Genomic DNA, 21,905 nt, shown 5'->3' on the forward strand with positions numbered 1-21,905 from the left:
GCATGGGTCCTGGTTCGCCCACACCGTTCCCCAAAGAGCCGCTTTGCCTGATAGCAGTGTGAGTATGAATGCTACCTTAGACTGTTCACGATTGAAGGTCCGTGGCTGCAACGAGAAATGCATGGAACATCTCGTAAGAAAGGCTCTGCAATAGTCAGGATCACCTGAATAACCTCTGGTGTCGGTAGCCGTGGCTCTAGCTGGGAATCCGGCTCTGGCGGGGCGGGTTGAACTGCCGGTGTAGGTGGCGCAGCGGAACCCCTCAGATGTTGTAATTGTTGGATCAGCTGGGATACCTGCGTCGCAAGGGCTTGTACTGCCCGATCTGTGCTGGAGATGTTCTCCTCTTGTTGATCCATTCTCGTGATACTGCGGGAAATGAATTCGGTCAGACTCGTTGAACTCGCTGCATCCATGGTATGGTCAGATCGTTCTGTGACAATACAGAGGCGGATGCAAGATGCAAGCAACGATGGTTTAATGACTACAGTTACAACAGCAACAGGACAGACAGACTGTACTCAGACAGAATCCGACCCAGGGACTAGGGCGCATCTTCCAATGATAGCGTGCTGAGAAATCCAGGGGAGTGTGTCCGGATGGGTAGGAAGGAGCACAGCAGATAATCCACACAAGGGCGGCGAGAGAAGAGCACAGACACACGACACAACCTCAGGGAAGTAACAACGATCTGACAACAAGAAACACTGGTTACAGAACATATAAAGGGAAGATAAGTGGTTCCAGCTGGAGCAGACAATCAGGCCGAGATTGGGAACCACGCCCACACAAACACGGGAGAGAGAGAGAGAGAGAAAGAGAGGCAGTGGATTCATGAACCGTGACAAATCCGGCTTTAAACTTCTTCACAACAGTATCTCGGACCTGCCTGGTGTGTTCCTTGTTCTTCATGATGCTCTCTGCGCTTTTAACAGACCTCTGAGACTATCACAGTGCAGGTGCATTTATACGGAGACTTGATTACATACAGGTGGATTGTATTTATCATCATTAGTCATTTAGGTCAACATTGGATCATTCAGAGATCCTCACTGAACTTCTGGAGAGAGTTTGCTGCACTGAAAGTAAAGGGGCTGAATAATCTTGCACGCCCAATTTTTCAGTTTTTGATTTGTTAAAAAAGTTTGAAATATCCAATAAATGTCGTTCCATTTCATGATTGTGACCCACTTGTTGTTGATTCTTCACAAAAAAATACAGTTTTATATCTTTATGTTTGAAGTCTGAAATGTGGCAAAAGGTCGCAAAGTTCAAGGGGGCCAAATACTTTCGCAAGGCACTGTATATAGTGGTATTTATCAATTAATCCACTATCTGCCACTATCTAATCTGCTATCAGCATTTATACTTTACTGTACAATGACTGAGTTGAAACTCACTGTATCGGAGATTTTTGATGACAGATAGTGATACCGAGACACTGGTCAAGGCACCTTCCTGTAGGCTATGTAGCCAACTATACAGTATATGACATACAGTGAGCTCCAAAAGTGTTGGGACAGTGATCATTTTTGTTGTTGTTTTGGCTCTGTACTCCAAGAACTTTTGATTTGAAATGATTCAATCCATATGAGGCTAAATTGGAGTACAGACTATCAGCTTTAATTTGAGGGTATTTTCATGCATATCGGGTGAACCGTTTAGATATTACAGCAGTTTTTGTGTATATTCTCCCCATTTTAGTGGACCAAAAGTATTGGGACAAATTCACTTATATGTGTATTAAAGTAGTCAAAAGTTTAGTATTTGGTCCCATATTCATAGCACCCAATGAATACATCAAGCTTGTGACTATACACAAACGCACAAATATCATACCTCCCCCAACATTGCTAACCTCCCCTGTTATTGAAATGGTGAGAGGTTAGCATGTCTTGGGGTATGATATTTGTGTGTATGTAACTTTCTCACTCATCATTATTCACGATTCATTCAGGAATATCCATAATCATTGTAGCATGTGTTTACAATAAAAGGGACTCCAAACGGACACTACATGATATACCATACATTTCTATTGTGCACAAAAATAATCTTAAACACAACCAAAACAAACTGCAAATGCATCCAACAAGTTTGTAGGAATATGGGACCAAATACAACACTTTTGATTACTTTAATACACATAAGTGAATTTGTCCCAATACTTTTGGTCCCCTAAACTACTGTAATATCTAAACAGTTCACCCGATATGGATGTAAATACCTTCAAATTAATGTTGACAGTCTGCACTTCAACCTCATAGTCATTGTATCCTATTCAAATCCAAAGTGCTGGAGTACAGAGCAAAAACAACAACAACAATTGTCACTCTCCCAACACTTTTGGAGCTCACATTGTACATTATGCAAAATACATGACATTCAACAACGATTCATCAATGCAAGTATTAATAGAGTATGTGAGTGTCACATATTGTCAAGCGAATGGTCTAAACCATTCTAATATCTGCCTCCTGTTTAGGCTAATATTTGGTTGTCCGTAGACTAGGTTCAATCACCCAAAAAGTCTGGATGATCTCAACAACATACACAATAATCAACACGATCCTCTCATTCATTTTGGCTTCCAAGATGGCGTAGCAGTCAAACGTCTTGTCGTGTCCCTTGTATATATCGTTTTTTATATTTTTTAAACATATTTTTCTTCGCATATCTTTTAAAATATTTTGTTAAACCTCAACTTCTAAATACTCTCCTGCAACCCGCCTCACCCAATGTAGCTATTTTCTTCTAAAGTACTTATATCTATCTACTTTGGACACTTTGGATCCGAAACCACTCAACTGAAGCTAGCCAGCTAACTACCAGCTAGCTACCAGCTATCAGTCAGCAAACCATTGCTAGCGGTCTTCAGCTAACCGGTCATCAGCTAACCTTTAGCTCGGAAAGCTCTCGCCAGTTCGAACAACGCGACTCTAACCAGAGCATAACGGACCTATTATTTTTTATCCCCGGATTCCCACCGGATTCCCACCGCAAACGGAACATTTTCAGCTGGATTCTTCACAACTAGCTATCTAGCTAACCGCAACCCCGGATGATTACTCCTGGCTAGCGTTTCCACCCACTTAGCTTGAAGCTAGCCCGGCCAGAGCTCCTGTGCTACCACCGAAGCATACTCCTGGGCTACAATATCCGGACCCTCGACCGGTCTATCGATGTCACCGCATGAAGAGGAATAAACAGACTCACCCCATCGCGACGTCCTTGCTTGATAATTCGGCCTGCTAGCTGGTTTAGCCCCGGTCCGCTAACTGCTACCTTGTTTAGCCCTGGCCTACTAACTGTTAGCTTGTTAGCACAGGCCTGCTAACCGTCTGAATCGCCGCGTCCCAAACACTCACTGGACCCATATTTACTTTCCCTTTTCGATTTTTAATTTGTTTATACCTTCCGGTAACCTGCCTCACCCAATGTGATATGGAATCGCCATTATTTTTAATTTTTAGAACACACTCAAGAACCTCCAGAAGCTAACCAGCTAACTAGCTACACGCTATTTAGTCATTGTTAGCCACTGCTAACTGTTTTTTTAACCTGGATAACACTCGCCAGTCCAGCTTCCCTGCCCCATCCACCGCTGCCCCCCTGGACACTGATCACTTGGCTACATAGCTGATGCGTGCTAGACTGTCCATTAATCACGGTACTCCATTCTGCTTGTTTATGTTTTATCTGTCGGCCCCAGCCGCACTCAGGCTCTGTGTGGAGTTCATCCGACCCCCCCCTGCCTAGCCTACGCCATTTTACCTGCTGTTGTTGTGCTAGCTGATTAGCTGTTGTTGTCTCACCTACTGTTTTAGCTACTGTTTTAGCTAGCTCTCCCAATTCAACACCTGTGATAACTGTATGTCTCTCTCAAATGTCAATATGCCTTGTATACTGTTGTTCAGGTTAGTTATCATTGTTTTAGTTTACAATGGAGCCCCTAGATCCACTCTTCATACCCCTGATAACTCCTTTGTCCCACCTCCCACACATGCGGTGACCTCACCCATTACAACCAGCATGTCCAGAGATACAACCTCTCTCATCATCACCCAGTGCCTGGGCTTACCTCCGCTGTACCCGCACCCCACCATACCCCTGTCTGCACATTATGCCCTGAATATATCCTATCATGCCCAGAAATCTGCTCCTTTCATTCTCTGTCCCCAACGCTCTAGGCGACCAGTTTTGATAGCCTTTAGCCGCACCCTCATACAACTCCTCCTCTATTCCGTGGGTGATGTGGAGGTAAACCCAGGCCCTACATGTCCCCAGGCACCCTCATTTGTTGACTTCTGTGATCGAAAAAGCCTTAGTTTCATGCATGTCAACATCAGAAGCCTCCTCCCTAAGTTTGTTTTACTCACTGCTTTAGCACACTCTGCTAACCCTGATGTCCTTGCCGTGTCTGAATCCTGGCTCAGGAAGGCCACCGAAAATTCTGAGATTTCCATACCCAACTATAACATCTTCCGTCAAGATAGAACTGCCAAAGGGGGAGGAGTTGCAGTCTACTGCAGAGATAGCCTGCAAAGTAATGTCATACTTTCCAGGTCCATACCCAAACAGTTCGAACTACTAATCTTGAAAATTACTCTCCAGAAATAAGTCTCTCACTTTTGCCGCCTGCTTACCGACCCCCCTCAGCACCCAGCTGTGCCCTGGACACCATTTGTGAATTGATTGCCCCCCATCTAGCTTCAGAGTTTGTTCTGTTAGGTGACCTAAACTGGGATATGCTTAACACCCCGGCAGTCCTACAATCTAAGCTAGATGCCCTCAATCTCACACAATTCATCAAGGAACCCACCAGGTACAACCCTAAATCTGTAAACAAGGGCACCCTCATAGACGTCATCCTGACCAACTGGCCCTCCAAATACACCTCCGCTGTCTTCAACCAGGATCTCAGCGATCACTGCCTCATTGACTGTATCCGCTACGGAGCCGCAGTCAAAGACCACCCCTCATCACTGTCAAACGCTCCCTAAAACACTTCTGTGAGCAGGCCTTTCTAATCGACCTGGCCCGGGTATCCTGGAAGGACATTGACCTCATCCCGTCAGTTGAGGATGCCTGGTCATTCTTTAAAAGTAACTTCCTCACCATTTTAGATAAGCATGCTCCTTTCAAAAAATGCAGAACTAAGAACAGATATAGCCCTTGGTTCACTCCAGACCTGACTGCCCTCGACCAGCACAAAAACATCCTGTGGCGGACTGCAATAGCATCGAACAGTCCCCGCGATATGCAACTGTTCAGGGAAGTCAGGAACCAATACACACAGTCAGTCAGGAAAGCTAAGGCCAGCTTCTTCAGGCAGAAGTTTGCATCCTGTAGCTCCAACTCCAAAAAGTTCTGGGACACTGTGAAGTCCATGGAGAACAAGAGCACCTCCTCTCAGCTGCCCATTGCACTGAGGCTAGGTAACACGGTCACCACCGATAAATCCATGATTATCGAAAACTTCAACAAGCATTTCTCAACGGCTGGCCATGCCTTCCGCCTGGCTACTCCAACCTCGGCCAACAGATCCGCCCCCCCCGCAGCTACTCGCCCAAGCCTCTCCAGGTTCTCCTTTACCCAAATCCAGATAGCAGATGTTCTGAAAGAGAAGCAAAACCTGGACCCGTACAAATCAGCTGGGCTTGACAATCTGGACCCTCTATTTCTGAAACTATCCGCCGCCATTGTCGCAACCCCTATTACCAGCCTGTTCAACCTCTCTTTCATATCATCTGATATCCCCAAGGACTGGAAAGCTGCTGCAGTCATCCCCCTCTTCAAAGGGGGAGACACCCTGGACCCAAACTGTTACAGACCTATATCCATCCTGCCCTGCCTATCTAAGGTCTTCGAAAGCCAAGTCAACAAACAGGTCACTGACCATCTCGAATCCCACTGTACCTTCTCCGCTGTGCAATCTGGTTTCCGAGCCGGTCACGGGTGCACCTCAGCCACGCTCAAGGTACTAAACGATATCATAACCGCCATCGATAAAAGACAGTACTGTGCAGCCGTCTTCATTGACCTTGCGAAGGCTTTCGACTCGGTCAATCACCATATTCTTATCGGCAGACTCAGTAGCCTCGGTTTTTCAGATGACTGCCTTGCCTGGTTCACCAATTACTTTGCAGACAGAGTTCAGTGTGTCAAATCGGAGGGCATGCTGTCCGGTCCTCTGGAAGTCTCTATGGGGGTGCCACAGGGTTCAAGCCTCGGGCCGACTCTTTTTTCTGTATATATCAATGATGTTGCTCTTGCTGCGGGCGATTCCCTGATCCACCTCTACGCAGACGACACCATTCTATATACTTCCGGCCCGTCCTGGACACTGTGCTATCTAACCTCCAAACGAGCTTCAATGCCATACAACACTCCTTCCGTGGCCTCCAACTGCTCTTAAACGCTAGTAAAACCAAATGCATGCTTTTCAACCGTTCGCTGCCTGCACCCGCACGCCTGACCAGCATCACCACCCTGGATGGTTCCAACCTTGAATATGTGGACATCTATAAGTACCTAGGTGTCTGGCTAGACTGTAAACTCTCCTTCCAGACTCATATCAAACATCTCCAATCGAAAATCAAATCAAGAGTCGGCTTTCTATTCCGCAACAAAGCCTCCTTCACTCACGCCGCCAAACTTACCCTAGTAAAACTGACTATCCTACCGATCCTCGACTTCGGCGATGTCATCTACAAAATTGCTTCAAACCCTCTACTCAGCAAACTGGATGCAGTTTATCACTGTGCCATCCGTTTTGTCACTAAAGCACCTTATACCACCCACCACTGCGACTTGTACGCTCTAGTCGGCTGGCCCTCGCTACATATTCGTCGCCAGACCCACTGGCTCCAGGTCATCTACAAGTCCATGCTAGGTAAAGCTCCGCCTTATCTCAGTTCACTGGTCACGATGGCAACACCCATCCGTAGCACGCTCTCCAGCAGGTGTATCTCACTGATCATCCCTAAAGCCAACACCTTATTTGGCCGCCTTTCGTTCCAGTTCTCTGCTGCCTGTGACTGGAACGAATTGCAAAAATCGCTGAAGTTGGAGACTTTTATCTCCCTCACCAACTTCAAACATCTGCTATCTGAGCAGCTAACCGATCGCTGAAGCTGTACATAGTCTATCGGCAAATAGCCCACCCATTTTTACCTACCTCATCCCCATACTGTTTTATTTATTTACTTTTCTGCTCTTTTGCACACCAATATCTCTACCTGTACATGACCATCTGATCATTTATCACTCCAGTGTTAATCTGCAAAATTGTAATTATTTGCCTACCTCATGCTTTTTGCACACAATATATATAGACTCCACTTTTTTTTTCTTCCTATTGTGTTATTGACTTGTTAATTGTTTACTCCATGTGTAACTTTGTGTTGTCTGCTCACACTGCTATGCTTTATCTTGGCCAGGTCGCAGTTGCAAATGAGAACTTGTTCTCAACTAGCCTACCTGGTTAAATAAAGGTGAAATATATATATTTTTTTTTCTCCAGCTTATGGGTTGTAAAACCAGCCCTCCTCCCTCTGTGGGTGATTCGTACCACACACCCTGCTGAAATCTACAATCTGCATAAGTACAGATAAGTGGAGCCACAGGGAGGTCAGATATCTCAAACTCAATTCCTGAAAGGGCTGGGGTTTGTTTTTGTTCTAGCCCAGCACTAACACATCTGATTCAGCTAATAAAGGTTTTTAGTGAGGACAAATTCTTTGTTTATTAGCTAGATGAAGTGTGTTAGTGCTTGGTTATAACAAAAACATGCACCCCCACTGGCTCTCCAGAAATGACATTTGACACCTCTGAATGCTCTATTTCTCTATAGATTGGTGTGAAAGAAATCCCATACAGAGTTTCCAGATACGTGACAGGCCACCATACAGTCAAAGGGAAGTATGGAGAATGGATTCTGGGGAGAGCGATGAGTGCCCTGTCCCGGCAGGCTGTCTGCTGGGGCACTAACACTGTAGCTAATCTCTTACAAGACCTTGGCTGCCACAGATGACAGAGATCACTTAATGCGAGGTCAGTGTGGATTTGGATGAAATGCCTGGCACGTTCTTGTATGGTACGTTTAGTGTAGAGGTGTTCGGCGACTGAGAAATCTTGATTAGACCACACCTAAAGTGGAGCTGTATTTTAACGTAATGTATTGTTATGTATTTTAATGTAATGCATATTTAGGGTCTGATCATCAACATTCTGCCAGTACTCTGCCAGTTATGTAGGTATTCTCTTTTATCAGGGCAATCCTTCAACAGTCACTTCTAAGGGTACTTCAATGAAGGGGGCATGTTTGAACATTCCCCTTCTGTCAGACCTGATTCGCCTTCTATCAAACGTTACTTTGAGGGTCAGTCAGCATGGAGCCGAAGGCGCTGATGATATAATCGGCTTTGAGCCGGACGATCTGGTCCTCGTCCTCCAGCCAATCGCCGCGCTCCGTCTGCTCGGTGCGGCAGAACTGCAGGCCGGCCACTCGGCCGTTCTTCATGATGACCTCACGGGGGAACAGGAAGGGAAGAAACTCACACTTCTCCTCCTTGGCCAGCTCCATCTGAGGAAATGGAGAATTTTAATTTTAATTTTTATATTATCCTAAGTTCCCAACTTCACAGCCTGCAGAACTTTCAAGGATGACATGTGTTTAGAAACATGACAAAAGACGTTTAGTCTAAGGGCCCGGGGCTGGGTTTCTACTAAGCAAATATTTGGAATTGTTTTAACATGGCCCATACCAAGGATAATTTAGCTTTTTGAATTTACAGACCCCTGTAGCCACATAAAAAAATACAGTACTTACTATAGAATTCTGTAGTAAACTTGTACTATACTGTAGTTTGCCTCGATCGAGTAGCGCTTACTATAGAATTCTGTTTTTTTTCTATACACCACACTTTTCATATAGAGGTCATATTAGTTGGTCGCTCAAACCGTTCGAACGCTACACACAAGTTGGCACATCGGCAGTACTGACTTCAGACAAGTCCGTTGAGTCTGCGAAGCTTGTGGGGGGGGGATCACAGAGCAAAATGAAGAACAGTATCGTGTTTGTGAAAGTCTCGTCTATCCATAGAGGGGTATTCATTTTGTAGGCCAAACGGTATGAACGATAGATGTTTCTATGAGATTTTGGGGACGTCTCCTGGTCTGACAAACACCGCTGTAGGTTCTGCCACTTTTCTTCACAGATGCAAAGGCCGACAAATTGACTCAGCCCATATGCCAGAAAACAGATATCTCTGAAACACTGATTTTCATGGGGATTTGTTTTATTATGCTAATTACATGTCTGCGCGGGGGGGGGGGGTGGACATCAACTGGAGGGGTAAGGTCAAAACCTCTGAATCGCTGAATCTGTTGATAACCCAAAACAAAGACAGACCTTATTTACAGGCTATTTATGTTCATCCAGAGGCAATTTTCACATCTTTCTCCCATTCCCCCAGCTATGGCTTTCTTTGAATTCATGATCAAACTTGAGGAATTCCGCAGAGCAGCTTAAAACCAGTCAACGACACAGGTCTAATTACTGTGTCTGTCCACAGCGGTGCACAGTAAGGGGATAGACAGGCTGCTATAATGGCCATCGTTCCCCCCTGCTGCTGTTAAGCAAATGAGTTCAAAATCCTGGGCTCACGCGGTATAGTCACCTCACTGCCACCCCTGGTATAAAAACCTTGGCCGCAAAAAAAAAAGTTTAACGGACAAAAACAGAGGTTCGATGTCTCTGTTCTATAATAATCGATGTTACGTATGTTTGAGGCCTATACAGCTATGTGAGTGCCTTCGGAAAGTATTCACATTCACACCCCTACAAATTAAAAATACATCTGACATGTCTTGAGTCAAGTATTCAAGCCCTTTGTTATGGCAAGCTTAAATATGTTCAAGAGTAAAAATGTCACATCAGTTGCATGGATTTCAAACAGATTCAACCACAAAGACCAGGGAGGTTTTCCAATGCCTCGCAAAGCACGGCACCTATTGGTAGATGGTTAAAAAGAAAATAGCATTGAATATTATATGGTGAAGTTAATGGCACTTTGGATGGTGTATCAACACACCTAGTCAATACAAAGATACAGGTGTCCTTCGTTGCCGGAGAGGAAGGGATTTCACCATGAGGCCAATGGTGACTTTAAAACAGAGTTTAATGGCTCTGATTGGAGAAAATTGTGGATGAATCAACAACATTGTAGTTACTCCACAATTACTAACCTAGTTGACAGAGTGAAGAGAAGGAAGCTTGTATTCTAATACAAAATATTACACAACATGCATCCTGTTTGTAACAAGGCACTAAATTAGTACTAAATTAGCAAAAATTGTGGCACCGCAATGAACTTTTTGTCATGAACACATAGTTATGTTTGGGGTAAATCAAATACAACACATTACTGAGTACCACATTCCATATTTTTAAGCACAATGTTGGCTGCATCATGTTATGGGTTTGCTTGTAATCGTTAAGGACTGGGGAGTTTTTCAGGATAAAAAAGAAATGTAATGGAACTAAGCACAGGCTTAGAGGAAAACCTGGTTTAGTCTGCTTTCCACCAGTCACTGGGAGATGAGTTCCCCTTTCAGCAGGACAATAACCTAGAACACAAGGCCAAATCTACACAAGTTGCTTACCAAGAAGACAGTGAATTTTCCTGAGTTACAGTTTTGACTTAGATCTGCTTTAAAATCTATGTCAAGACCTGAAAATGTTTGCTTGGTAATAATCAACAGCCAACTTGACAAAGCCTAAAGAATTTTGAAAAAAAAAACTGGGCAGATGATGCACAATCCAGGTGTGGAAAGCGCTTAGGCCCCGATTCCGACCTGAGTTAAAGGTGTGTAAATGGAACGTAATTCCTTTTTTTTAATGAGCTTTTCTCAATAAGTATTCTGACTTTGAACTTAAGCATGAGAATAGCATGCTATTCACCCACTATTCGTTAGAGGTGGAGTTCGAATAAATGAAGGCGTGGCAGAGGTGTGTCTACAGAATACGTCGTATTCTGACTTTGACTTAAGGTCAGAGGGAACCATAAATAAGCTGGCGCGAACCAGTCAGTTCCAAGTGGAAAAAGCATCTTTCTTTTTTCCCCGCCAGACATAACAACATTCTCCATGCACTGTAATTTATAAATGAATAAGAGCTATTGATAAGAGCTAGGTAAATTAGTCATCTGTATGGAGACGGGGATTGTAAATACACATAGCAATTGTTTTAGATCATTTTTCTTTAAGATCCCTGGAGACAAACTGAAAATCACATCAACAATGGCATGAATTGTGGCCCCTTTTCCAATGTGAAACCGCATGAGAAAATCTGTTGGCCGGCAAGTGGGAGAGTTTTCAGCGGTTTAATTATATTTATTCAGAGCCCGAAAGGTAGCCACAACTGCAGAGCCCGTTATGGGACTGAATAAGATAAGTCCGACTACCAAATAGTGAGAAGTGCGTAGGAAAAGTGTGCCTAGGAAAGGCATAAATTCCTAAGTCATTATGATGTATTGTGTGTCGACGGGTGATGGGGGAAAAAATCCATTGAATCCATTTTGAATTCAGGCTGTAACACAACAAAATGTGTATTAAGTCAAGAGATATAAATACTTTCGGAAGGCACTGTATGTACCGTATGTTTGAAACTCACTTTAAATGACCTAACTTTCTTAGTATCATTATTTTTTATTATGTTCTTTCTGTTTCCATGGTATCAAGGCTACTGACATCACAACCGGCTGTGATTGGGAGTCCCATAAGGGCAGCTCATCGTCGTCCGGGTTAGGGTTTGGCCGGGGGAGGCCGTCATTGTAAATAAGAATGTGTTCTTAACTGACTTGCCTCGTTAAATAAATGTTCAATAAATAAGAAAATGTTTAAAGTGATTGTTCAGAATGATAAGTCTTAAAAAATATATATTATTGTTTTGTGGGAAAATTCCAGTTTCATAATCCACTCAAGTTGTTTTTTCTTTTTCTTTCAATTAACCAAGTAAGACATTTTTTACAGTGCAATAAGTTGTATTACTTTTTCAGACTTTTTCCCAGATAAGACGAAGGACAATGTGAATGGCCATGAGCTAATATAAAGGGAAGACTAAAGCCACCATAAGCTTCCTCTCACTATACAACAATCAGAAAAACATTTGTGAGTAAGTGAGCGTGGTCAGGTTCTAGGTGTATGCTTTTAGGGACACGTTCTAACTTGAGACCGGTATGTATAACTCTACTGCATAATTCATGCACTCAAATCAAAGGAAGAGTTTGGGCTAAAATAAATCTCAAGTTATAATGCTGCCCAGGGCCTGTTTTCAAAAAGCATCTCAGAGTATGTGGTCACAATCAATACTGTGGTCAAAGGAGCATGGGTCAGAAACAACTAAACAACTAAAGCCAGGGTCTGAGAAGCGCTAGCTCCATATCCACCTCTTCGGGGACGGCACGGATGTTAGTGAAGCCCTTCCTGAAGACCACAAAGACCCGGCGGGCACCGCAGCGCAGGGCAGAGGTGGCACAGTCGAACGCAGTATCACCGGCACCTAAGACAATGACCACGCCACGGAGCTCGGGCAGTTGAGACTTACAGCTGCACATGCCTGAGGGAGAGAGAGTGGGGGAGGACAAGGGAGAGAAAACAGAGAGAGAGAGACAGAGACCGTGATGGACAGAGGGAGGTTGGGGAGAGGAAAGAGAGAGCAATAAAACCAGGTAGCTCTTTTACCCTGCTCTTACGCTTCCAAACGCCAAGCATGTTTTTATATCAGTAGTACTGATATACGTTTGCTGTCTGAACATGTATTATTCCTGAACTGACTGCGACATTTTTGATTGTCAGACAGGCATCTGATTTCATTTATTTTAGTCTCCAAGTACACACCTACGGTACACAATGACAAGAGTACCTAATTCTGTGTGACTATGGAAGTCACTTTCTTGATCATTTCCTTTAAGACGTACCGGCTTTACTGGCCTTGGCCACCAGTGGCAGGAAGTCCTTGGATGTGTAGAATCCCTGGTCCACTGTCAGCCCCTGGAAGATCTTAGCCTTGTTTGCCTGGGGCAGACCTGTTCCAAACCAAAACCATCACCAAGAATGAGCCAGTTAACATAGCAGACATATCTATCCATCCCTGGAACCCAACCATTTCCAACATTAAGTCATTGTTGATTTGTTGATTACCCCCCCTCCACCATTAATACTGAACTCCTGGAGTAAATTATACAAAATTGGATTTGAACAGATCACGACAATGTAGTGAGGAAAAAACATTTGTCAATATTGCACTGAATCTATGTGTTCAATATGACTTTCATAAGCCCCTTCATTATGAGATGAGGACAGTAATAGTCAAACTCGTGTTCATAAAACCCACCATTTGAATCGATAAATTATTCCAGTGAGAGAAGTGGACCAGTAAATCAGAATTACAGACTAATAATCTCTTGGTTAATCATTTTCATGATGTAGGGTTATAATCGTTGTAAAATATACAATGGGATTCTCTAGTACCTTGCGATTGAGCCAATGAGAGCCAATAACGGCCCACTTATGAACTGGAGCAATAACCAGGGAATACTGTTATCTTATAGTCCTCAAACGACATAGCTATAATATACTCTGAATGTCCAAAACATGACGAACACCTTCCAAATACTGAGTTGTCGCCAATGCTTCACACAGTTATATCAAGTTGGCTGGATGTCCTTTGGGTGGTGGGCTATTCTTGATACACATGGGAAATTGTTGAGTGTGAAAAACCCAGCAGCGTTGCAGTTCTTGACACTCTCAAACTGGTGCGCCTGGCACCTGCTACCATACCCCGTTCAAAGGCACTTCAATCTTTTGTCTTGCTCATTCACCCTCCGAATGGCACACATACACAATCCATGTCTTCATTTTCTCAAGGCTTTTTCCTCCAAAAATTAAAAGTCTTCTCTGGATGTAACAAGTGACATGAAGGATCACTTTCACTTGGATTCCCCTGGTCAGTCTGTCATGAAAAGAGCGCCTGTTCTTAATGTTTTGTACACTCAGTGTTCATTATACTCTATGTAGGGTTTCCCAAACACGAGGGGGGGTGCTCCACAAATACCATGGAATACTCATTTCTGCTCTGTCATTACATTTCAGACAGAGTGCATTCTCGACAGTTGCCATGTTCAATCGTCAGTGCACAGTGTAAATGATTGCAAAAAAGGGAATGCTATTTTTACTTACATTTACATTTACATTTAAGTCATTTAGCAGACGCTCTTATCCAGAGCGACTTACAAATTGGTGCATTCACCTTATGACATCCAGTGGAACAGCCACTTTACAATAGTGCATCTAAATCTTTTAAGGGGGGGGGGGGGTGAGAAGGATTACTTTATCCTATGCTAGGTATTCTTGACTGCTAGAATACATTACCTCTAAGAAGTTTATAATCAAAGACATGTTCAATCAAATTTTGTCCAATTTTCCCTTTTAATATATATATATATATTTATTTTTTACATACAATATGAATAGCTTATAGATAAAAAAAAGGTGTTGTGTTAATTGTATTGACTGTGCCAATTACTGGTTGATGAGTAGTGATGAATAGTGATAAACGGTGATTGATGGGCTGTGAGTGATAGTACATCAATGCTGGAAGGTCAATCTGGATGATTACCTCAGAACCCAGAGTCACTTGGTAGCGCTGACTGCATGTGTGTGCTGTCATTTACAATGTCAAAGGTCACTAAGAACCAATCCGATCTCTTTATGTACATATTCTTGTTCAATTTATTTCTTCAAATCAAATAGGAAGACTGGATAACCATGGCAGGTAAATTTTCGATTGCGATGGTATATTTCTGTGAGTGTTTTTTTATGTTATCTATCAATGCTGCAAATATTTCCTTTCCTTCATCCTTTATTCATTACTTGACAAACCTTTCTCAAATACATAAACAATCCAAAATGTTAACCCCCAACGCCCTTTTATGTTGCAATTAAATTCCATGCAGTTATCGTTTTGTACAAAATAATCTGCAGTTTAAATTTAAAAACCTTGCCTGGGGTTTCAGTTATTAGGAACAAATATTAATGATGTTAAATATCATAGTTTATTCAAAGAAAGACAACCTGAGATTCACCTCATTCAGAACACAAGCGTTAGAAAGAAGGCATAATTCTGGAAATGTTTTTTAAAATGTTTTATCAAATAAAGTATTGCTGAAACTACAAAGGATGACGTTTGTCCTTCAGACAAATAACTGTATACGAAGCAAACTGGATTTTAGTCGTGTCTGTTGCTGCAAAGGCAATTTCCTGACAAAGAACTCAATTACCCCCTGGGTAACTCTGAATGCTTTAACACACATACGGTATATCACTTATCAAACAGAGACGACAGTGTCCGTAACAACATCTGTCCAAGTGATATTTCTTCACCTTCTTTTGGTATAGCACCATCTTCAAGGAACCTGGTAACACTTTTTCTACGAGCAGTTCGTTAGACGATGTTACCAACACAAGCGTTAGTGTATAAAACAAGCTCGGGAGGACAGGAAGTGGAACTCTAAGAGTGTTACATGTCTATATACTTTTCAACAAAAGAACAGTAATTAAAATACATAACCGTGTCTAGTATGTAGACTTACCTACCTATTGTACTAGAGAACATAACACAATGTGCCACTGCTAACTGTGCTTAGGACAGAGAGATCCTCCAGCAGAGTAACAGCACGGTCACCCTCCTCTGTGGCAACACTGACAGATGCTCCATGCTCACTCAGTTGGTTTTATACACCAGGGTGTCCATTTGCATTCTGTGCCAAGATAAATAAAATGAAAAAAAGAAGAAAAATGCTAAGAAGGGAATGACAAAGTGGACTTTCACAATAACACCACTGCCGGTGACATCTACTTCATAAGTAATGCCATCTCATTTTTCAGGTGTGTGCATCCCATTTGACTGGGGAAAGGTGCTTTGGCTCCGGAGTCGGGCGGAGAGATTCTGAAGTGAAGGGAGGTAATGCCTCTGAGGGTCATACATCATCGCCTTTCAAGTGGCTTCTCGCTCACTCTGAATATCTCTCTCTCTCTTTGTCTCTTGTCTCTCAGTGCTTGGCCAGCCCTCGTTTATCATGAACTATCGCCCACTGTGGCTTTGGCTGACGGTGGGGAAACAGGAAAGAGAGTAGTGATACTACTGTAACGTTACTGTAATTTCTCTGTAGTTCTGTCAGGTCAGGTACCCAAGAGTATTGGGCGTGTCACTGGCCTTGTGTGAACAGCTACTATGTACTGTATGTTTTGTTACACTAAAAAACAACTCATTTTATGCTATGGGCTATGTTTAGTAAGGCTATACGGTAAGCATAACGTCTGTTCATAACCACATTTTGACTATTTTTGTGGTGCACAGTAACAACAATATTTGTCAAAAACAGCAGCCCCTCCATACCTGCTCGAAACCTGTTCGATGGACTTTATTTATTTATTTTTTACACCAAAGGCTCTTTTTCTTAATTTGATGTCCTTAATGCACCTCTTTCATGCTATTTCCAGCCACAGCACATCAGTGTACTTCCTTTGAACCTCACTGTTGAGAAGAAGAGCTCCCATCAAAAGCTTGTTTTTATGGGAAATGACATTGGTTCGTAGCAAAGTAATATTGTGTGCATTGCAGAATTTGTAGTCTATACAATCTGCCTGGCTTTATGCCTTTGAAGCAAGCCATTTTGGGAAAAGCACCATCTGAGAAAGGATCTTGAGCTTTGAACAATTGGAACAAGAGAGCGACTCACACAAAGATTCCACTGCTATAACCACCATCAGGACCATCAGCAACACAACAACAGTGGTAGGTAAAACACTGCACGTGTTAGCCAGCGCACTTAACTGCCAGAGAAATAACCCTTTGCTCTTCAACCTGCTCTAACATTCTGAACAGTGGGAAACATTTGCATGTCAATCTCAGCAGGGGTTTTGACATTTAGAATAAAAAACAGAACTGGTAAAAAAAAAATTCACAGAAACACGACTCTTTCATTTTCTTTCTGAATTCCAATTTCTTCACGTTCTGCTACGAGAGAAGAAAAAAGAGAAATCCCCGAATAGTTGAAAGGTAACTCCATGCTCTAATTACCAAGCCACGCACCAAAAGGTTCCAAACATAACAAATACTATGCAGCTTCTTTTCATTACAATAAAGGAAAGGCACACACACCACATAGCTAGGCCTCCCACCAGGGTTATTTGAATTTCCTAAAATCAAATCAATATAGGCATGGCAGAGTGTATTCTCTTATATCTCTAAATATAGAATTTCATTTGAAACCAAATGACTTCCGTCTAGCATCTCCCTTCACTTGTGTGAGTAAGAACAAGGTATTTCATGAGATAAGGAGCCATACTGTTAACTATGGTCACCAGACTGTGCAGAGGAAGAGAAGGAAAGTGACAGCGGCAACAGGAGACTATATAGAAGTGAGAATGAAGTCCCTTGTTATACTGTCTTGTTACGAGAATGAGGGAGACAAAAAAGAAAGGAGAGAAAAACTAATGAGGCAGATAACAGAGGTGTGGACTCGAGTCCCGTAACTTGGGACTCGAGTCACATGACTTGGGACTCGAGTCTCATGACTTGGGACTCGAGTCACATGACTTGGACTCAAGTTACAAATGTAATGACTTGAGACTCGACTTGATAGAAAATAAAATGACTTGAGACTTGACTTGGGCTTGAAGCCTCAATATACTGGACTCAACTATGACTTGAAATTGATGACTTGAAAGGATCTAGCCAGGTTTTACAACACAGTCTCTGTGGATTACTCTCCACGCAGCCATAGACAGTAGCCTAGACAGTAGCCTAGACAGTAGCCACACCATCGCACCTGAAAAAAAATATGGATATTTGTGAGGAAGACAGGAGGGGATATTCAGTTGGCAATGAGAACTCCTGTAGGCAAGCGGCCCTCCAAAGTGATAGCGCGTGGTGCAGGTTTTACATCCGTCTTCTGCAACCTCCACAGCAAATCAGGGCCGTAGCCAGGGTGTAAGTCCCATTTCAATACATTTTAAGAAAGTACAAGCTAATTTACTGCATTTCTATACAATTTCAAAAAATCTAAAATGCTATTTGGAGAACAGCAAAAAAAATGACCCCAACCATTATCAAAATGGTTGCTGTAGTTTCATCACCTCAGTTCATCCACAAACACACAGCCTATGAGCTATACAATTAGCCGCTACACATTATTACCTCACGTTAACTCATTAAACACTATAATTTAATACATGGAGATGGTTCTGTTTGCAGAAAAAGTATTTAAATAACAAAAGGTAAACAAATATCTTTGCTTTACAGAACTTTTTGTTGCTGCAGTTTTACAGCTAAATTCATGCAATCCTACACATTTTGCCATGGGGTGGGGAAAAATGGTGTTCTCTCTTAGAGTTCCACTTCCTGTCATACACAGCTTGTTTTATATTCTAACGTTTGTGGTGGTAACACTGTCTATTGAGTGAGAGTGACTAAAAAAAATCAATGGGGGGACCCCTGGATGTTAGGGCCCCTGGGCTCGTGCCTTGCGTGTCTGGTCGGTATTCGGCCATGATTAATGCGTTTAGATTAACTAGACTAACTAGACTAATAACAATCAAAACAAAATACGGACATGGGCTAACTGAGTGACTCAGTGTGTGACATATACATAACAAGAGGAAAACGGTCGATGCACAACTCAATTTTGAAATGGCACATTGTGTATTCTACTATTCTAACTTTCAACAATTGAGACCCCGACTGAGTTCCTAACATTACCAGACCTCAGTGTCCTCACGTGCGACTTTGGCTGTAACGTCAAGCTACATTTAAGCAGCGATTGCACGTGTTTGCGCGGGTGGTCGCCAGCTTTGCACCACTCCTTTTTAGGGGTCGCAGGTCAAAAGGTTTGAGAACCACTGAGCTAGCGAACATATTGCTGATTTGCTGTACAGATATAGAACCGGGTGCAGCACAAACATCCAATCGTAGAGAGAGAACTGCCATGACTAAACATGCAGCTCCAAAAAATTGTTTGGTGATCAAGAATATTTACTGTTTACCTTGTAAGCTCACCAGCAATGTGGCATCACGCCACAATTACTAGCGTTGGCCTACTGGTCTGTTGGTATGAAACTGGTTCAAATGTATAATTGACTTATGAAGCATGCATTTGAAATTTGTTGTTAAAATGTATTATCACATAATAAAAATATGGCAGCCTGGCAGCCTCAATAAATAGACAAAGATTTGTAGTTGAACAAGTTATTGCATGTATAGATTATTATTATTATTATTTTTTACTTGACTTCAAAAAACTTGTGACTCGACTTGACTTTTTCTTAGAATGCACGACTTGGACTTGACTTGTTCTTAGAATGCACGACTTGGACTTGACTTGTTCTTAGAATGCACGACTTGGACTTGACTTGTTCTTAGAATGCACGACTTGGACTTGACTTGTTCTTAGAATGCACGACTTGGACTTGACTTGTTCTTAGAATGCACGACTTGGACTTGACTTGTTCTTAGAATGCACAATTTGGACTTGACTTGCACTTAGAATGCACGACTTGGACTCGAGATCTGACCCATTCTACTTGGGAACCCATTCTACTTGGGAATCAACTTGAGACTTGGACCTTGTGACTTGAATAATAGGGACCTGGTCTGGCAGATAAATATATGAAGTAGACAAAGACAGAAAGATAGAGCACTACAACTGTGGGTTTCACTACAGCATTCATTGCTACAGTAAGTACTGTGCAGTAAGTAGCTCTGTCTCACTTTAGTCCCATTGAACACCAAATGGAACAGACAGAAATGTCAGTCTGGTGAAATGGGAAAGGTAGTGTTAAGAGGATAACTCCCTCTCTCTCAGACAGACCCTTCATCGTGATTGCAGAGGGGCACCGTGGCACAGTGCGTGACTTATGTAGCTGGCATACTGGAGATTTTAAGAGCCTCCGGTGCCATCAGTGTATTATCAAGTCAATCAACCTCCTGTACATATATAGTACCTTCAGGACGTATTCACACCCCTTGACATTTTCCACATTTTGTTTAGTTACAATTAACAAACATTTAAAGTGGATTTATGTATTTCGAAAAAAATTCAATTTCATGAAAACTGAAAAGCTGAAATGTCAATAAGTATTCAAACCCTTTGTAAACATTTACTTAACGAGTCACATACGGTATGTCACAAATAAGTTGCATGGACTCACTCTGTGCGCAATATTAGTGTTTAACATGATTCTTGAATGACTACCTCATCTCTGTACCCCACAAAAACAATTGTATGTAAGGTCCCTCAGTCGACCAGTGGATTTCAAACACAGAATCAACCACAAAGACCAGGGAGGTTTTCCAATGCCTCACAAAGGACACCTATTGGTAGATGGGTAAAAATAGAAACAATGAACATTGAATATCCCTTTGAGCATGGTGGAGTTATTGATTACACTTTTGATGGTGTATCAATACACCTAGTCACTACAAAGTGATGGTGTCCTTCCTAACTCATTTGCCGGAGAGGAAGGAAAACGCTCATGGTTTCATCATGTCCAATGGTGACTTTAAAACAGCAACCACAGCTAACAGCAACCACAGCTAATGAAGTCACTGAAACCCTTAACAAAGAGATACAGTCTGTTTTGGAATGGGTGTTCCAGTAATAAACTGGTCCTGAACATCTCTAAAACTAAGAGCATTGTATTTGGTACAAATCATTCCCTAAGTTCTAGACCTCAGCTGAATCTAGTAATGAATGGTGTAGCTGTTGAACACGTTGAGGAGACTAAATTGCTCATTTGATTTGATTTATTAGGATCCCCATTAGCCGACGCCAATGGGGACAGCTTGTCTTACTGGGGTCCGACATATAATGAAAAAGACATGACAGACAGAAGACTTTTCAATTTACATACATTAACCAGATCATAAACGGTCATGGTCAAAACATAGGTTCAATGGTTGTAAAGATGGGGAGGTCTGTCCGTAATAAAGAGATGCTCTGTTTTGTTGACACCCCACTCCACAAAGCAAGTGCTGCAGGCTCTAGTTTTATCTTATCTGGATTATTGTCCAGTCAAGTCCTGCAGGCTCTAGTTTTATCTTATCTGGATTATTGTCCAGTCATATGGTCAAGTCCTGCAGGCTCTAGTTTTATCTTATCTGGATTATTGTCCAGTAATATGGTCAAGTGCTGCAAAGAAAGACCTAGTTAAGCCGCAGCTGGCCCAGAACAAAGCGGCATCTTCATTGTAATCAGAGGGCTAATTCTAATACTATACATGCAAGTCTCTCTTGGCTAAGAGTTTCAGAAAGACTGGGTGGCTGGTTGGAAATTCCAAATAGTTTGCATAGTCAACTTACACACAGCACGGACACACACACTTACCCCACCAGACAGGCCACCAGTGGTCTTTTCTCAGTCCCCAGGTCCAGAACAAATTCAAGGAAACGTACAGTATTATACAGAGCCATGAGCACATAGAACTCCCTTCCATCTTAAATAGCGCAAGTGAACAGCAAACCTGCTTTCAAAAAACAAATAAATCAACACCGCACGGCACAACGCCTCTCCCCCATGTGACCTACTTGTTGTGTGTGTGTACTAACATGTACAGTATGTGCAACTGATCAAATTCCATCAAACCAAATTGTATTTGTGACATGCTCCGAATACAACAGAATTACAACCTTCCCATGAACTTACAAGCACGTAACTAACAATGCAGTTTTAAGAAAAGAAAGTAAAGAAAATATTTACTGACTAACATTATAAAAGGAACACAATAAAATATCAATAACTTAATGTTTTTAAAAGTATGTCAATTACTAAGTATTTTGTCTA

General features: G+C 42.3%; 1 protein-coding gene across 10 annotated transcripts in view; it reads right to left on the reverse strand.

Moving 5' to 3' along the window:
- dpydb (dihydropyrimidine dehydrogenase b) overlaps positions 1-21,905 on the reverse strand; it is a 151,863-nt gene that overhangs the window by 70,037 nt on the left and 59,921 nt on the right. For all 10 annotated transcript variants that reach the window (XM_052477102.1, XM_052477101.1, XM_052477100.1 and 7 more), the window contains exons 9-11: positions 12,984-13,091; positions 12,453-12,622; positions 8,377-8,587 (exon numbers count right to left, since the gene is read on the reverse strand). In XM_052477102.1, the coding sequence (XP_052333062.1) occupies positions 8,377-8,587; positions 12,453-12,622; positions 12,984-13,091 (489 nt within the window). The remainder of the gene's footprint in view (positions 1-8,376; positions 8,588-12,452; positions 12,623-12,983; positions 13,092-21,905) is intronic.

This window comes from Oncorhynchus keta, chromosome 23, assembly GCF_023373465.1.
Source record: "Oncorhynchus keta strain PuntledgeMale-10-30-2019 chromosome 23, Oket_V2, whole genome shotgun sequence".
NCBI classification, from domain to species: Eukaryota; Metazoa; Chordata; class Actinopteri; order Salmoniformes; family Salmonidae; genus Oncorhynchus; species Oncorhynchus keta.